Source organism: Chroicocephalus ridibundus, chromosome 3, assembly GCF_963924245.1.
Source record: "Chroicocephalus ridibundus chromosome 3, bChrRid1.1, whole genome shotgun sequence".
In the NCBI taxonomy this organism is placed as follows: Eukaryota; Metazoa; Chordata; class Aves; order Charadriiformes; family Laridae; genus Chroicocephalus; species Chroicocephalus ridibundus.
In genome coordinates this window covers 74,920,779-74,938,489 of record NC_086286.1, presented here as the reverse complement: position 1 = coordinate 74,938,489, position 17,711 = coordinate 74,920,779, and the positions used below count along the sequence as shown (strand labels likewise).

The following is a 17,711-nucleotide window of genomic DNA, read 5'->3' as shown; positions in this document are numbered from 1 at the left end:
AATCTGAGCAATCATCTGCCCTAAATGCAGTTCTGTAAGTGACTAGAGTCACAAACCTCCCACACATTTAAAACAAGGTAACAGCAGCATACTTGCAGAGTGATTCCCTGTGTTTAAAGGCTATTTTTGAATGGAAGGTCGCAATAACTGACTATTCTGAATGTAATAGTTATTGTAAAAAATGTTTGTCTGGTGCTGACTTTCATTTGCATCACTTAAATAAAAGAACCTATCAGTATTTAAGAATTATTTGAAATCTTTACTCAAACGCAGATGTCTTTTTGTCATTAGATACGTCCAAGCTCAACCAGCAGTATAAAAGTAGAACTACATCCAGAAATTTCTGAGACTTACACAATGCAAAAGACTGGTATACTAGAAAAAGTCCTTTTCAGTCCTTCTATGATTCTATGATTCATGAAAATCATATTTAAAATATGCTTTAAAAAGTTATTTGTAATATATGCCTCACCTTAAGAAAGGATATGACAACAGAGATGATACAGTTGAATTACTTTTACCCAAGCCTTGTATATTCAAGGCTTTTAGAGATTTTATCTTGAGCTCAAGATCAATAACACTTATTTGAGTTTCATTCCATGGTGTTTTCAGGGCAACAAACAGATGTCTTGCAATCCAGTCAACTGTGATGGCCGTGGCATTGTGAAGATATTCATCTTTGAAAAACTTAAACAAAAATGGAAACATTACTAAAGCTGTTTGAGAGCAGAATTTTCCCACCTGATGCTAGGATATTATGAAATTAGATTTGTTTCCAAAATAATTTATGCTTGGCAAGTAGAAGTCAAAATATAAACAGATGCCATGGAATGAAGATTCCAATATTTTTATACAAATGAAAATTATCGTTTCACAAATATCAATTGTTGCTTCCATGTTGCTTCCATATTCTTGAAATTGGAATTAAATCAAATCAAGTTAAATTATATTTGATATAAAACCAAATTTCTTGTATTTAATAGTGTGGATTTTAAATTAAATGCCTGTTGAAATATTTTTTCAACAAAGCAGATATCAGTACAATCATATATGTTTAATAGGAGAATTTTACCAATGGCATACTCTGGCCTATTCCAGTAGCTATTGATGACAAAAAAAAATGAAGTCCAAATTTTATTATATTATACATAGTTTTATTGTACTGCTAGAAAGGAAAATTATCCAGCTAATCTCTTTCATTTTACATCTCATACCGACTGACAGTCATTAAGGAAATTGTGTCTTTCCAGTTCTGTTTTCTCCACTGCATTTTGCCATTAAATGTGCTTTGTTCATCATGCTGCTTTTTTTCCTGTTTCAAATACACAGTTTTCTTCAAAACATAATTAGCCCCAAAATAATTACTATAATGGCCACATGTTTTCCTAGATTGTCTCAAGCAGGGGAATGAACGAATACCTGAAACTTTGAAGTATTCTGTTTATTTAGAAGAAAAAGAGAATCTTCTACGATATAGTACACTTCATCATCATTAGCAGTATAACAGATGTCCTTTACATTTGTCTTTGCTGAAAGTTCCCATATGGTATGATTATTGTCTATGTCAGTAAGAAACAACTTGTTGGCAGAAACAGTTAGAAGAGTTGGGACAGGGAAAAGATCTGGAAGGAAAAGGGCACAGCAGAATTTACAAAAAACATTCTAGACAATAGCAGTCATTCATAAGGAAAGCAAGTACAAGATAAAAATAAATGACGGCCCTGCAGAAATTGTATTTGGTTGTACGTCACAGCAAATAAATAAAATAATGAGATGCCTTCTTGTCATCACATGCAAACTCCTAAGATTTTTTCAATGGCATTGTGGATGTTTAGCTAACAAATTTAGGCCTAGTAAAAACAGATTTGCTCACTTAATTGCCATTAACAGCCCAAGTAGAAATAGCCTATGATCCCTAGTAGATCTCTAACTCTCACAGTTACCTTTCACAGCTCAATTAGAAAGATTCTATGATCTCTAGCAGCATGCAGATTGCAGACCAAAGCCTGCTGTTCCATACTACCCTGGTGTTGCCTAGAAAAGTTAATTTAGCATAGTCTCGAGGAAAGTCTTCAAATTCCTGAAATTTAATCTCATTATAAGAAATGTGTAACCATTCCATGTCAGAAGCTATAACTATTTCCTCTGTGATGTCTACTGTAGGGTGGAACAAATACCATACAAAGTGTCGGAGACTGTTTATCAGATTACCAAATTCCTGTACTGTCCATTTCACCAGCTATTACACACAAACCATGAGATGGCATCTAAGTCATCCATACCTGAGGAGTTCCTCTCTGCTATATCAGACAAAGCTCCTGGACCCACAGAGGTGAAGGCTTGCACCTGTGAGACGGGAGATTGTTACATATGTTAAGTAGCGGCATAAATAATTGCATTTCAGAACCTGTAAAGTCATAATTAATGACAAAAACAAAACCAGATTCCCTGTCTGCTCAGCTAGGAACATATGCATATGCTCTGTTTGACCTAAGGCTGTGCTGGTCAGTTCAAAGGCTACATTCAGGGTTGAACCAAGGCTATGAAGAGAATTTCAAGCAGTGGCCCAGAGAGCAAAGATTCATGCTGCATCTATCAGTTAGAGCTCGAAGGACACCAGACAGTCTTGTCTCCTTCCCCAGGCTGGAGCAGTTCCTACTGTCAGTTGTTATTGCATCCAACATGGTGTTATCCCCCAGTACCTGGCCTACATGCACTTGTGTTTTTAACTTGCCTTTCTGTGTGTTCTAAACTTTTTACCTCAATGAAAACATGACATCTTGACAAGTTTTAATATGGAAGGCTCTTTTTATGGAAGCCATGTGAGTCCTTGCATTTCTCCAGCCGTGGAACTTCTCTTGATCTGTGGCTCTGTTTTAGTAGCCTGCCACCCTCCACCAGCTCAGCCGAATCTATGCTTAGCTTGCAGCTTTCAGCAGTAGCTTTATGAGACCTCTAGAAAAGTTTCTTCTGGGCCTCACCAAACCTGTGTAATATTGCAGCACTGTTTTGCACCTTATTTAGTGAACCATACAATAAGTAGAAAGGTTAAGCCAGCTATCCATAGGTGAGTCAGTGAATCAGCAGTTCTACAAGCAGAAACCACAAGTTCTTGCCCCAAGCCCAATACCATCTCCTAAGCAAACATGTCGGGCTGCACTGATAACATCTACCATCTAGCAGGAGATAAGCTCGGTAATTTTTCATACCTGAAACCTTACTGTGAGGCTAGGAAGTACATCCCCGAGAGAAAAGAAATCCAGGGTAGGTGTGACGTTTCTCGCTTTCCACTCTGTGAATGTGTCAGCAGTGCCATTCTGACTCAATAATTGATAGTAAACCCTGAATTGTGTTAGTACTCCATTGTCCCTTTCAGGCCTGTCCCATCTGAACTCCACAAGGACTTTCTCATCACTTCTATGTAGGTTATTTTGTAACACATATATTCTAGGGTTTGTAGGGGCTGAAGGAACTGCATAAAAAAAAAGATTAAAAACACAGAATGAAGTACTCCTATTAAAACACAAACTTCACTTTATAATTAACTCTTTTAGTTTTGAGCCTGAGCTTTATAACCCCAATGCTGACAGTGACAGATAGCAATTGGTGAAGTATAAATTAGAGAATAATATCTAAAACTTCATTGTAATTCCCTTCTGCTTTTCATTGTTCTAATTTTTACTTGCTTAGCAAAAAAAGAATTGTATGAACAGAGGCAAATGCACTCCTGCACTCAGACTGGGGCATATCTATTTAGCCAAATCCTATAGCCAACAATGGACCTGCAAGAATTTTCACAATATAGAGCACACTCTGCCCTCCTCCTACCCCCTTCAAAATCTACTGCAGCTCATAAGCTTTCTCAGAGCTCCAGTCACTCAGCACTATATTTTAGCTGACTTAACTTTGACCTGCATGAGTGCAAAAATAAACGTTGAAGTAAAAAGTGTGTAAACTTTATTAAAAACTTAGTAAGTGGTTAATATATTACATGCAGCCTTTGATGGTCATTGTAATAGATCTCAATTTCTCTTTCTTGCTCATAGTCATATGCAGGTGGTAGATATATTGTCATGCGCTTTCTCTTCCAAATTCTATTACTGCAGCTGTGTGCATTTATATGTGCAGTAGATAATTGCAAAAGATACTCAAGAACATGTTCTTGCAACTCTGCCTACAACTGACTAGCCCTGAAAGCTGCTCATTCCTCTCCAGGGTATCACTTGCTGACACAGACCTGGTCCCAGTACCCATTACAGGTGAGGAAAGGGATTTAAAATCCTGGTACCTCCTTCAGGGGCTCGAAGAAGTACAGACGTTGTTGGCGCCTTGCCCCAGTATGTGTATGGAGTGACGGTAAAATCAAAGAGTGTGAATGGTTCCAGCCAATCAACTTGGTAGGATGGCACCGTCAAGTTATGGGGATGGAGGCACCGTTCACTCTCCAAAGACTGTGAATGAAATAAAACAGAATAAAACAAAACAGAATAAACCAAAACAGAATAAAACAAAACAGAATAAAACAAAACAAAACAAAATAAAACAAAAAAAAAATTTTTTCCCTCTCAGAAAGGCCTTCACTTTTCCAGAATTCCCCTCACCGAGTATGTCAACTAATTCAAGACAGAGCTTCTCTTCCTCTGAGTGACTGTTATTTCACCAGCTCCTGTGGTACTGCAGCGATGCGTAGCAGTCTGCTAGCAATCTGCCCTTTGAATTTAAAGTACAGCTTGCCAAATGTGCTAAGATTAAGTGTTGGTGAAGGCTAGATTTCACATTCAGGCAAAGGCTGTCCCACTGGCAACTCAGAGGACACTTCTGTCTCTGAGTTACTGTGAAAGGCTTTCTCACATTTTGAGCCCTGGGAGCTCCTCACCCGCACTTCGCACCTCAGCAGCTAGCCCAGAGATACTGCTAAGACTGTGTTCCTCCTGTGCTGGCCTTAGTGGTGGAGAAAGAGGACAGCTTGCTTTATATTTACAGTTTAGTTTTGTTACTTGACCAATTTGTAAACGCTGGAGAATAAACTGTATTTCTGTTTAAAAATAGATACATCAGCAAGTAGATGCAGTAATATATGTAGATAATCAGGAATATCCTCACTTGTAGAGTTTTTGATCCCACACAGTAAAAGACAGTTCCCCATTCCACATTTGTGGATGGACTCCAAGTGATGTGAAAACTTGAAGAATTTCCTTTAATCCTGAAGGAAGACTCTGGCACTGAAACTGGAATCACTTTTGGTGTAAAAGAAAAATTTCCTGTCCATAAAGAGAGGAAGAAATAATAATAATAATTTAAAAAATATGAGCTTTAAATAGACTTTTAAAACCTGACTTAAAACATTAAAGAACTATGGAAAATCCTGTAAGCTGTCATTAGATAGAAACAATGAATAACACCGCCGTGTATTCTTTTTAGCCACACCCATCAGCTTTAATAATTGCATATTATCCAGGTATTGCCCAATATATTTATTAATAAATTGTTGTTGTTCTCATCTTTTGTCACATGACTAAAGAATTTCAAGAATGAAGTATTACAGACTGACAGTGAATACCTTTATTGAGGGGTTTAGATAAAGAAAATGAGGTACCTGGCAAAGGTTTACGTGATGTGTGAACAAGGGTAAAGGCTGCAAACTCTGCTGGTTGCGAGAAGGGAATGCTAAGGCTCTGATTGACTTCCTGAGTTGTAATGAACTGAAGACTATTAATCCAGAACAGACGACCACTGTAGTACTCCAGTGCACCCTGAGATATTTCTGAAGTACTCCATGCTGCAAATTCTGTGATGATGGCGTTACCACAACTGTGAAAACACGTATGAAATTAGCAAACTGAAAACACACATGTAGAGAGAAAGAGATTTATGCAACGTTTGGCACATCAATAAGTTTCTCATCATTCAAATTCTAAATACTCACGTAGGAGGCAGGAAAACAATTCAAAAATTTTTCTTTAAGGTCTCTACAGCAGGACACTTTTCCGAATGGCACATTGTAGGAGCGCATGCAAAACAAAGCCTTCATCCCTTTGATTTCGTTAGAAAACAATTACAAAATGGCTTAATATTCTGATGTATGGATGTAGAAAATTGAGTATTTTGAAAAGTCATCTCACCTTCTCTCAGCAATTCCGCTGAAACAGTGGAGTTTACTTCACACCAAGATTCACTCTACTTCATTAGAGTAAGTCCCCAGATGAATTTGACCCTGCTAGTTTCCTTGATAACATTCCATTGTTAATTAAATTCTATTATCATTTTCCTCCACTGGCATCGCTGGTGATTTAATCTGTCCTGTTACTGCTATGTCAAAATTTACAGGCTTTTTTTTTCCCAATTTATCTTCTGGGTAAGAGATTAAATATGTTGTAAGAGGCATCATTTTGCCATCTCAGAAATGTCTTTCAGCTTAGACACATGTTATCCAAAACAAATTTGGAAAAGCTTTGACACACCATCATGTCCATTAGGATGGATTACTTCTAATCTCTCTATTCTAGCATGCCAGGGACAATGATTTATGGCTGCCAATTGGTTCACAATGGAGCTGCATGTTCTAGCTAAAACTAATCAACATATTTTGATTCTTTAAATGTTTACCATTAATCATAGCAAGTCTAAAATCATTCACAAAATTCATCTGATCTCACACAAAGCCAGCCTGCAACATCATGAGCACATGTAAATACAGATACTGTTCAGTTATGTTTAAGAGGTTTAATCTGATGCTTGCAAAAAAAAAAAAGAAATCATGCACTTGGCACTTACAGAACAAATTAGCATGTTTCTCAAGGTTTTAGTATATAGTTGAGCTGACTCATAAACATGGATTTGTTTGTGTGCTTTTTAAACTTTACCTTTCAGGAATAATGAAGCCATTTCATGTTCAGGATGATCAAGAGGAAAGCCTGCTGAGTGCTGATTGTTCAGGTGAGAAAGTGGTGTCAGTTCAAGTCCTAAGCTCCATGCAAGATGAACAAGCTACAGCTCTAGGCACTTGAAAACTGCCAGCTGTTGTAAATGCCAAGATAAAATAGACCATAAACGGTAACTATTTCCTAAAGCTAAGTCTAAAAATTGATGAGCGTGACCTTATTTCAGTTGAGCACCATACTGTGTTTCTCTGACTGCAAAACCATGTTAACAACCATCTCAACATGTAGTTTCCCATCAGCTAGGTGGGACCATTAGCTCTTCTTTAGTTTATTGCTAAATTAGTAATTAGTGTGCCCAGCATTGGACAAAATTTGTTTTTAAAGAGAATCACAAAAACCAGAAAATACAGACTTTCTTACGTCTGCTACACATTTACTTACCCTTCTTTGCAAAGAGAAATTCTGTATAGGTTTAGGCACAGACTATCTTGCACAAGCCAGTAAAGAAAACCATAGGTGAGATCCAAAGTTAAACCAACCACCTAAGGAAAAAAGTCCAAATGGCAATTTGAACATGCCTTCAGTTCTGAGGTAGAAGCCCTTCAGCACAACTGTTGTCTAGACAACACCACAAACAGCTCTTCGGCAAAAATATCAGCAAAACCAATACTACTACTATGAACATTTAGTCTAAGACAAAAAGAAGTAGCACTAAAAAATAAACAGGTCATTGGTGCACATGTATTTATAGCAGCTGATGATTTTCTAGATAGCATTTTATGAGCATCTGTCACAGTGTTCATCCCTGGCGTATCTGAGTACTTCAGATATGATGGCAATAGTGTATCAAGGGATTAGTGGAACTACTTATCAAAATTTCCAGAACACCTCTGGTATTTTAATATTCTTTGTCAGAAACAGGTGGTGGACATCCATTCTGAAAGTCAGAATCACTTTTTGAAAGAAGTATTTCAGATCTTTTGTCTTTATTTTCTAGCTTTGATTTTATGCATAGAATATTTAATGTGTTGTCTTATTCTTGGAAAATACATGTAAAATTTCTATTGATGTATTTGGCTAAACAGGAAATTCAAATATTTACATTTTGGTAAATCATTTATTATTAAATAAAGAGACGGGGGGGAAATGAAACAACCAAACAACCTTCCTGTTCATTACTTCAATATTTCATCTTTGTCTAAACTACATGCAAGATTTTTTGTTTATTTTTAATAAGGATCTAATATTCAAAATAGAGCTTTCTTGCTTTTGCAGTAAACAACAGATTCAACACCATATGCAAAAATAATAGAAACCAGACATCCAATAAACTGTTCTGTGAGTAACAAAGAATTTGCTTCCACAAATTAGTCTGCTAAATATTATCAAGTTCAGTCTATGTCATGTCATTAGCACAGCTTACAAGTTGTTAGGAGCCTTTCTGAACATGTTTTCCAGCAGCTCTCAAACTTCTCATCTAAACACTAGTTGTAGCTATTCTTTTATAAGCTTAAATTTCCATTATGGGTGTAAGTGGAGCAGCCTTTGTTTTTTTTAACTCCATTAATAAACTGCAGAAGATGATGACAGGAAAGCAAATGCCATATCACTTAGTTGTCTGTTGGTCCTTATGTAATCACATTCTTGACATATTTCTGTTGACATTGTATGTCAGAAAATCAAGGTTTGAATGATTGCTCCTGTAGGTTTTCCTGTTAAAAATATCTTACAGTATGTATGTGCCTGAGTGCATATTTAATCAAGCATGGTATATATTATCCCATTTACCTATTCTCCCTCCCATACTCAACACCAAATTACATCTTCCTGAACCTACCGTACTTTTTTAAACATTTGGATCTTCTTTCCTTGCCCCAGTTCTTTTCTGCAACTATTACATTTTCCCATAGACGTGCCCACCCTCTTTCTCCTGATCCCTGTATCCCCAATAATAAAAGGCAAAGGAATATTTGTACTATTCATATTCAGGAGTTAGGCAGTAATTTCACACCTCCCTTTCATTATGCTTCAAAAATAGACAAACTTTTTCCATTTTAAGAGAGGTATTAGCGTCTGGACACGACATGTAACTCCACATCATAAGGCACAACATAAATTTAGCTACTTGAAATACTCGTTGACTAGAAATATTAAGAGGCCACACCTAGAAGGTCCTGGCCCCTCCTGCATACAATGCACTTTGCTCCTCCCCTATAAATTACTTTCGCCCCAGGCATATTGTACAGCGTAAACAACTCAGTGCTCTGGAAATTCTGTGTCAGACTATAAACTGGAATAAATCAGAATACCTCTGCCAAAATCAATCAAGCTATGCCAATATGCACCAGCTAAACTAAACAACTGATTGGAAAATAAAATGATTGCCATAGAAGGATCTAGTTCCTGCCAAAGAAATTAGACTTTCAAAGTTCTGCCTTCATATTTGTTTAGGAAACCTGTTGTCTCCATAGTAGTCTCATCTATTCCTATCACTCAGATTTCAAGCTAAAAGGAGATAGAGCTATATACTGCTGGAGATCCTGTACTAACTAGCTGAACAGCAATTCTTTATTAGAAAATCAGCTAGTAAATATCAGTAAGAACCAGCTATGTAGAGAAAGTGCTCTAACTGTCAGAGAACAGCAATTAATTATTACATCTGTGTTTTAATATTGAGGTAAGATGTACTCTTTTCAGGATAAAGGACTCCATTGTGCAAGGAAGGAATATTATTACTTGTGCAAACATATATTTGCATCTTTGTATGGGACAATAATGACAAGCCTGATAATTCCACCATTAAATAGTGGCATGCTGCCTTTTTTTTTTCCTGATGGGTTTATTTGGGGTTTTATTTTAATAAACAAACACCTGTCAGCTATAACTGGTCACTTCTCAATCTAGACATTTTTTCTTGGCTTTTTTCCTGTATACATCACGGCAGGAGGCTGAGTTCAGGAAGTCAATGCATAGATTAGGGGCAGCATAGAAGCAGGATAGGAGATGTTTGTTTGTAGGAGGTGTGAATAAGTGGATGGTTGAAGGCTGGTATCACTGACATAGAGGAAGGTGCAGAAAAAAAAGTGACAGGAACAGACAAGCAGTCTTATTGCTGCCAAGGTTCTTGAAAACAAGAACAAGAAATTTAAGGTTAGCATGAGGCAATTCAGAGAAACAGGTAGTGAATCAAAAGAGAAGGGCAAGGAAGGTGACGTTCACTGCTTAGAATTGCCAGTCCTTTACAACAGATCACCCAGAAGATGTGTGGTAAATGTAAGTGTGCCATTGAGCTTGGACAGCACTTATCTTCCCATGAAGACAGTCCATACTAGCCAGCTTCCATGGAGAGGTGTGGAAAATACAGTGATCCTTTGCAGCACAGACATTTCTGTACATGTGACAGAAGTTTTCCAGTTCTTCTGTATTTAGGTTTACAAGTATAGCAGGTGCCACACCAGAAGCAACTTTCCTCTCCTTCCCAAACCCTCGTGAATATAACAGGGACCTGTGACATTATCCGGCCTTTCCAAATGTTAATTGCCTTTCAGAGACTAAGCCAGCCCTGGACTTCTTCATAATCAGAGAAGCATCAGCCTCTTTTCCTTTGGGTACGGAAACTGAAAAGTTCTGGGGAATGATACAAAGCTAACCAAGATCTCTAAAGTTTAGAAAGGGTCTTTAATATCAGGTAAAACAGGAGCACAAATTGTAAGACAGATGGAATTTTTAAAAAGGCTTCTTTAGCAAGAGCTGTGTTTTAAAGAAAGCTGTTGCAGCAATGATGTACCTAAGTTAACCTTTTCTGTGGCAGTCAACCTATGCCTCACTCCAGCACTAGAGACAGAGGGTAAAACCCCACACAGACTGTGGTTTGAGGTGGGGAGCATTCAGCTTTTCTTTGAGACTCCATAAAGTAAAAGCACTGCAATAGATGGGATGGTCCCTCAGCCTGACCTGTTCAGGACACAGCCTGGGAAAGTTTCAAACTTTCATCAAACCTTGTGTGCTTCACTGGGTCTGTAATCCCAATCCCACTGACTCCCAGAGTCCTCCCATCCCTGCTATGGCCGTACGGGCTTTTCTTGCAAGGGAATTGGGTCATCCATCACTTTTCTCCCAGCTACATGAGGAGGGGAAAGAAGGGGAAGGAAAAGGAGGGAAGCGGAGAGGAGGGGAGGACAGAGAAGGGAACAAGCACACAAGCATAGCGGCAGTCTGACCCCCTTCTCTCATCAGCACAGGCAAAGGCCATCTCTGCAGCAATACTTCTGCAGCCTGAAGTGCCACTCTGGTGTCCCTGGCAAGTGTCTAGCCCCAAAACTGGTCCCATCAGGACCTGTAAGGTGGGGAACACTACAGAGGAGGCAGGATGGTATGAAGCTGTGGCTCTGTGTTTTGATGGGAAAGTCAGAACTGACCACTAGATTTAAGCCATTTGGAAAAAGCAAGCAACTTTCACACATGGGAAGGAGCAGCATTACAACTACAAGGACATCTTTAATGTCAGATTTAGCTTCAAGGGTCTGACTTAAGAACTACTGCCAGAGTCTCGGTACAGCTATTACATGATTTAATTCTTACCCTGTGCTCGAAATGCTATAACAATATTGCAAGAAAGGCATGTTATTTTTCTGGTCATAATATGGTGATATTGACAACCATGAACACTGACTATATTGAAGACATCTAACCACTAAAACACATCCCTAATTAAAAAACAAACAAACAAACAAACAAACAAAAAAAAACCAGTCACCTGTTTACCCGAAAACTGTAGCTGCTGTTGAAACATAAGATACTCCTCTCCATTCAGCCTTGCGCTCTCCACTGAATACATTGTGGCCCAGTACAAATAGCCATTTACTGAATCCACTACTAGATCCTTCACTAGGAATACAACATGAGCCACAATATCCACATGGCCTCCCAGCAGTGATTTTCTGTAGATCTAGGGACAAAAAAATTGCTTTTAACATCACACTTAAATCATCAATTGAGTATATATAAATGACTTTTCCACAACCATTTATCAAAAGATCATGCAAGCATTAGGCTTTCAAAATCAAAACCTTTTGCATGCAAAGTATAATGATGAAGAATGAGGCAAAATTATTAGTTAATGTTTGTCAAAAAGTAACAAAAGAAAAAGCTGAAATATCTCTTCCTCTTGGCTTCCCCAGTTTTAGCAGCCTTCTGCCTGACAGAGTTTCTCACCCACTTCATATTCACTATTCACAAGTGTAAATGAGGGTGCAAGGCACTGTGAAATCTGGCCTCCTAGCTCCGGTTTTTAAAACAGCTTCTGACTTTGCACTTACAAGAAATGAAAGGCATAATTTTACAGCACTGCATAAATTAGCACTGCAATTTTCAAGTCAGATACCTTTTAAATAATTCACATGTCAATGTTCCTGATATGAGAATGTACAAAGTGCAATTGTAATTATTTTTTCATCTGCAGTGATCTGCAAAATATCACAGTACGGAGGCCAGTCTTGAAAACCTCTGTGTAAGCAAATCATGTCAAATTTGATTAAAAGAAAGTCCATCTACTTCTTAGCTGAGATCAACTTGGCAGCCTCCATTTTCACAATTTCCACTTATTTTTACAATGTTGAATCCAACAAAACATGTTTGATTTGCCTGTTTTGCACCTGGAGTTCAGTACCCTGCATTAGTGAATATTAATGAACGTTTTACCCCAAACTTTTGGATAACTGGAAAATCACACAAGGGAAGAAAGGCCTCCTTGTTTTACACTATAATAGCAAAGGTCCAAATGCATTTCAGGTTGCAAGAAGTAAGGATTATCTTCCCAAATACTGTTTTACAGTCTTTCTTATTGACCTCAGGGCTTTTTTCCTTTTAAGAAAAGCAACTATACTTACCGTATTTGCTTTGCCAGCCCAGTACAAGCATTGACCCAACCAATCAAAGGCCAACATCCTTGCATTTCTGATGCCAGATACATAAGTATTCTCAGTGGTACCCTCTCTTTTGTTCAGTGACCAGGTCTGAACTTCCCCCATGGAATTAATCCAATAAAGAGTGTCATTATACCAGTCAAGGTCTTGAAGAAAAAAGGGAAAATAATAAGCATTTCACAAATATGTAAATAAAAACCCATATATTTTTAAAGAATAGAAAGTAGCCAGACACTTCATTTTTTAAAAAATCAATACAAATGAACAATTAGGCTCAGTTAACATGAAGATAGACACTTCCTTTTAGGAATACATTGTACATATATAGTACGTATATAGTACATCTATAGCCATGATAATTATAAATGTATGACATATATTGCGATGCTGGAGGCACCACTATTTAGTTCAGAGAGTTGATTTCAGCTCTTCTGTAACTGTGGTGATGTCAGTAGGGCTTCACTAAGGATTAATTTGATCCATAAAGTAGAAGAAAGAGGATGGAGAACAAAGAATTGTCTCAGTGAAGCTGCTTCATTGTATGGCACTGCATTCAAGTCTAGGCTGCTGCAATGAAAGCTCTTGTCTTCCAGTTCTGTTGACGAAATTTACAGAGAGCTAATAAATGTCAATGAGTCTGTAGCAGCAACATGCAGTTTGTTTAGTAATTACCTGAAATATTTCTTATATGATGATAAAGGAGTTCTCCCGGCCCGTAGCTATCCAACCGCTGTTTCCAGAGTCCTTCATCCCCCACTGCCAACATGTACGGGTCTTCTTCAGCTGACAAAGAAAGAAAACTGCAGTTGTGCACATCAGCAAGCAATTAAGGTATATTTGTATTTCAACAGCAGGGGTTCCTGTTTCTGGAAAGTTACAGAAGCACGGTTGAAACTGCCCTTGCTCCAAGGAATAATGGACAAAGAAGAAAGGCATGAAAATATCACAATTTGAGAAACTGAGAGGTTCGGGGCAGGTTTAGATCTGGAATAAGCCAATTTGGAACCCTATTAGATGCCTAAAAAACACCGTAGGTTTGGGCCCAGCCTTACCGAAGTCAGGCAAAAGTCACCCCGAATCATAGAATCATAGAATTGTTAGAGTTGGAAGGGACCTTAAAGATCATATAGTTCCAACGCCCCTGCTATGGGCAGGGACATCTCCCACTAGATCAGGTTGCTCAGAGCCCCGTCCAACCTGGCCTTGAACACTTCCAGGGATGGGGCTTCCACCACCGCTCTGGGCAACCTGTTCCAGTGTCTCACCACCCTCATGGTTAAGAACTTCTTCCTAACGTCCAATCTGAATCATCCCATCTCTAGTTTTAATCCATTCCCTCTAGTCCTACCATTACCCGACATCCTAAAAAGTCCCTCACCAGCTTTCTTGTAGGCCCCCTGAAGATACTGGTAGACCAGTACCAGTACTAATCTCAGGTGCCAGCCCAGTGCCTTAAGATGAAAGCTCTTTTCCCCTCAGACATAGTTTATTATGGGTGAACTAGGTTTCAAAAAACACTCCAAAGATCTGCAAGTGTCAGACATCATGCGCACATCCATTTCCCCCATTATCAAAGATTTTCAGCTTTTAGTGAGCCTGCACTTTTCCATAAATTGTCATTAATGCCCAAGGCACTGCTCAAACCACTTCATCATAGAAACTGTTTTACAGAGCACAGGAAAGGAATAAAACCTCTCATACCTCTTCATTTGATAGTGTATCAAATAATGTGTTTGATAGTGTATTAGCAATAGAAAAATGTGTATAAGTAGTAATAACAAATACATAATACCGTTACTGTAGTTTGAGAATCTTACTACTTTAACTAAAGGCAAATTTACTTATCCTGTATTCTTGAATGTTTCTAAGACAATCCTTTCTGTGATGCCCATTTTGCCATCCTTGCCTAAAGCCTGGGCCTCACTAGGTGGAAAGCTGTATGCATAACTCGTTCTTCATTTCTCCTGGGTGACAAAGCAGTTCTCACCTTCTTCTAAAGTTGTGCCTCTAAATGATTCCGACCATGGCCCTTCACCGGCAGGAGACACAGCTCTGACTGACACTTCATATGCTCTGAAGCTGGCCAGTTCCTTCACTGTAAACCTAGTGTCACTAATGTTTGAGACAACCCATTCCTCCTCAGATGGATGCTGAGATGACACTTTCACATCATAGGTCCAGTTCTGCCAAGCAGATAGACCTGTGAGATGCAAACAATCATCTTATTGCAGAATAGATGGCTGTAACAAAAGATACGCAAACTTTCAAAACACTGTACGTTGGAGACTCATTTCAAAAATAGTGTATCAGGGGAATTAGGAAAGGTATAAATTAAAAAATTACACTTTTCTGCTCTGGGACCAGCCAAGAGTAGTGGCTCATCCCCCATGAAGAATGAAGTTGGAAGAACCAAAATTTTCCTCAGACAGGTAATCTTCTGGTATTCAAAGACACATGCACATGCAGAGGATAGAGGCTGTAGCACAGTCACTGATCAAAAGCCAGTATGTCTCCGGCATGCATTTTCTGTGTGACATCAGCAACAAACATTACTGCTACTCCATACCGTACTTAAGATGGAGCCTTGCTTAAAATTCCTTGCAGATGACAAATGAGTTACCAATATAAACTTGTATTAATTTAGCCAGACAATTTAGCTATTTTACCAGCAAATCTTGTGTTCAATTTTTCAGACTGAGATAATGACACATCTTCCAACAGGATTAGCTATTGAAGTCACCAAAGACCAGCATGAGGAAAAGGGAAAACAGGAAGATATTCCTCTAGAAAGAAAAGGACTTTCGGGAAGAAACAACTGAACTTACTTGTTCCAATAGCGTGTTCGGGTGGTGTCCAGCTGATCACAGCTTGGTCCAACCCAAATAGTGCCGTGACAAGTCGAGGCAGAGTTGGTAAAGGAAAAGGCTGAGTTGATGCCCCGTAGAAAAGCAAGTTACCAAAGCCAAAGTAGTCTGGATTTGCCAAATTGCAATCCACAACATACTCATTGAAGCTAGAACTCCCTACTGGAGAGACCTCCTCATGGAAAACTGCTGAGCCATCTGTGACAGTAAATACATTATTCTCATAAACAAAGCTCTCAATGTCATTAAGTGACACATGTGATCGCAGCGTGTGAAATTCTGAACCATCAAGAAAACCTGACACAAAGGCCTGATCTGTTTTGTTGAAGAAAATAAGTCTCTTAGACTGGAAGTTGATCGTGAAGTCTCTCAGAGCCCTGGATTTCACTACTGGTGAAGCTGTGGAGGCAGTGCCAGGAAAGAGTGGAAGGTTTGCTCTGTATATGCCATCCTCCAGAAGACAGAAAATATAGCTGACCATGGAACAAAACAGACAAAAATAACTACAGTGCAAGAACTTTACAGATGAGTCACAAGTATTTTAACAGCTCAGAGATGCACCTGTCTACACAGACAATAGGAAAATGCTTTGGGTGTAATTAATATACATCCTAGGAGAATTAAACACATCATTTCTGGGGATTTGGCTGGCAGATTATTGGAGAATATTCTTCTATAATGCCTCACTTATTAACCATGGACGTTTAAAATGCATAGAACTTCATATTCATAAAAACACTGAACGTCTGAAAACGAAAATTCTGCATTGAAAATACTTTATCTCCTCTGCTAACACCCAAGGGAAGAAAATGCAGAAAACAACACTGCATGGTGTCACTCTTGTTCCAATTGTTTTGTAGTTTGCTATTTGTTGCCAATTGCACTTTTGTTTTGGTAAGGCAGGAGTCTGAAACAGGAACCTAGATGACTAATGAAGTGAAGAAAATTAGAGAAGAGCTTTATAGCACCTTTGACACCAAATGCTCAAAGGAGTACACTTACCCATTATAGGGATCAGCTATAACCTTCCTAGGGGATGTCACGTAAAGAGGAGTGATGTCTTCAGCTGCTGTGCAGTTCTCTAAATGGCAGACATGTATCTGGGGAATGAGAAGAAAAACTGGTGATGCATTCATAGGGCATTTGCTAATCAGCAAACAAGCTGACCCAAGATTCCTTCAGGGAAATTAGACAATGAAACACCTCTCTTGCAATCCTAGGTTCTTCTGGGCTCCTGAGTTGTCAGTCACCCGAGTATAACACTTGTACACAAGTATAAATGCATCCATGACAGCTTACCCTGAAAAAGCTGTCAGTCATCCTCCTCTTAACTTCCTACCTCTAAGCTGGAGGGAAAATCCCAATTCTGGGGGCTATAGGCAAACTGTACTTTTAAAATGATCTAGCAGCGAAGGGAAAAAAGGGAAGGAAGTGCTTTTCTGATCCTGGGAGCAATACCTTGGGTCTTCTCTAACCTGCAATGGATTCAGAAATCCCTGACATCAGGCTGTTTGTCTACAGCTTATTTGTATCTTTTTCTCACTACTGCTTTTCCTGCTCGCTGTTCCCTGAGCAGCAAGTGAAAAATCAGACATGGCAAGAGGACTGAAAAAAAAAAATAAATCTCATACTAACCATTTTGGTCAGCTTTCTAGTCCTTTGCACATTAGAGGACAACAAAGATACATGCAAAGTCTGACCATTAGTATATTAGTATAATTGAATTTTTATAAGTAGGGAATCAAGTGCAGGGTTGCCACCTACATTTTTACTTCAAGTTAAAACAGTTATAATCTGAGTTGTCATCACTGGTATGAAACACTTTCCCTCTTGAACATCTTTTACCAATTATGAAGGGCATTATAATCACTAACTAGTTATCTGACCACCTTCCTGAGGCGGAATAGGAACTGAACAGGCAAGATGGAAAACCAAGTAACAGAAACAAAGTCGCTTATACTGGGTATGAGGTGTCCCAAGAAGAAAAATAAGACAAGAAACGAGAGTTCCATAAAACCTGTTTGCTTTAAGTATGTCCTGAT

The 17,711-nt window shown here is 38.6% G+C and overlaps 1 protein-coding gene across 4 annotated transcripts in view; it reads right to left on the bottom strand.

Moving 5' to 3' along the window:
• Positions 1-17,711, bottom strand: part of ROS1 (ROS proto-oncogene 1, receptor tyrosine kinase) — a 78,165-nt gene that overhangs the window by 45,308 nt on the left and 15,146 nt on the right. For 2 of the 4 annotated variants that reach the window (XR_010070367.1, XM_063329731.1), the window contains exons 12-25: positions 16,672-16,769; positions 15,631-16,142; positions 14,793-15,005; positions 13,478-13,588; positions 12,770-12,951; positions 11,638-11,829; positions 7,323-7,423; positions 5,597-5,811; positions 5,104-5,261; positions 4,289-4,451; positions 3,210-3,472; positions 2,283-2,346; positions 1,420-1,622; positions 473-687 (exon numbers count right to left, since the gene is read on the bottom strand). Coding sequence is in view for 3 of the 4 variants with exons in the window: in XM_063329731.1 (XP_063185801.1) it covers positions 473-687; positions 1,420-1,622; positions 2,283-2,346; positions 3,210-3,472; positions 4,289-4,451; positions 5,104-5,261; positions 5,597-5,811; positions 7,323-7,423; positions 11,638-11,829; positions 12,770-12,951; positions 13,478-13,588; positions 14,793-15,005; positions 15,631-16,142; positions 16,672-16,769 (2,690 nt within the window). In the remaining variant the exon portion in view is untranslated. The remainder of the gene's footprint in view (positions 1-472; positions 688-1,419; positions 1,623-2,282; positions 2,347-3,209; positions 3,473-4,288; positions 4,452-5,103; positions 5,262-5,596; positions 5,812-7,322; positions 7,424-11,637; positions 11,830-12,769; positions 12,952-13,477; positions 13,589-14,792; positions 15,006-15,630; positions 16,143-16,671; positions 16,770-17,711) is intronic. The other 2 variants (XM_063329732.1, XM_063329734.1) reach the window with 2 other exon arrangements.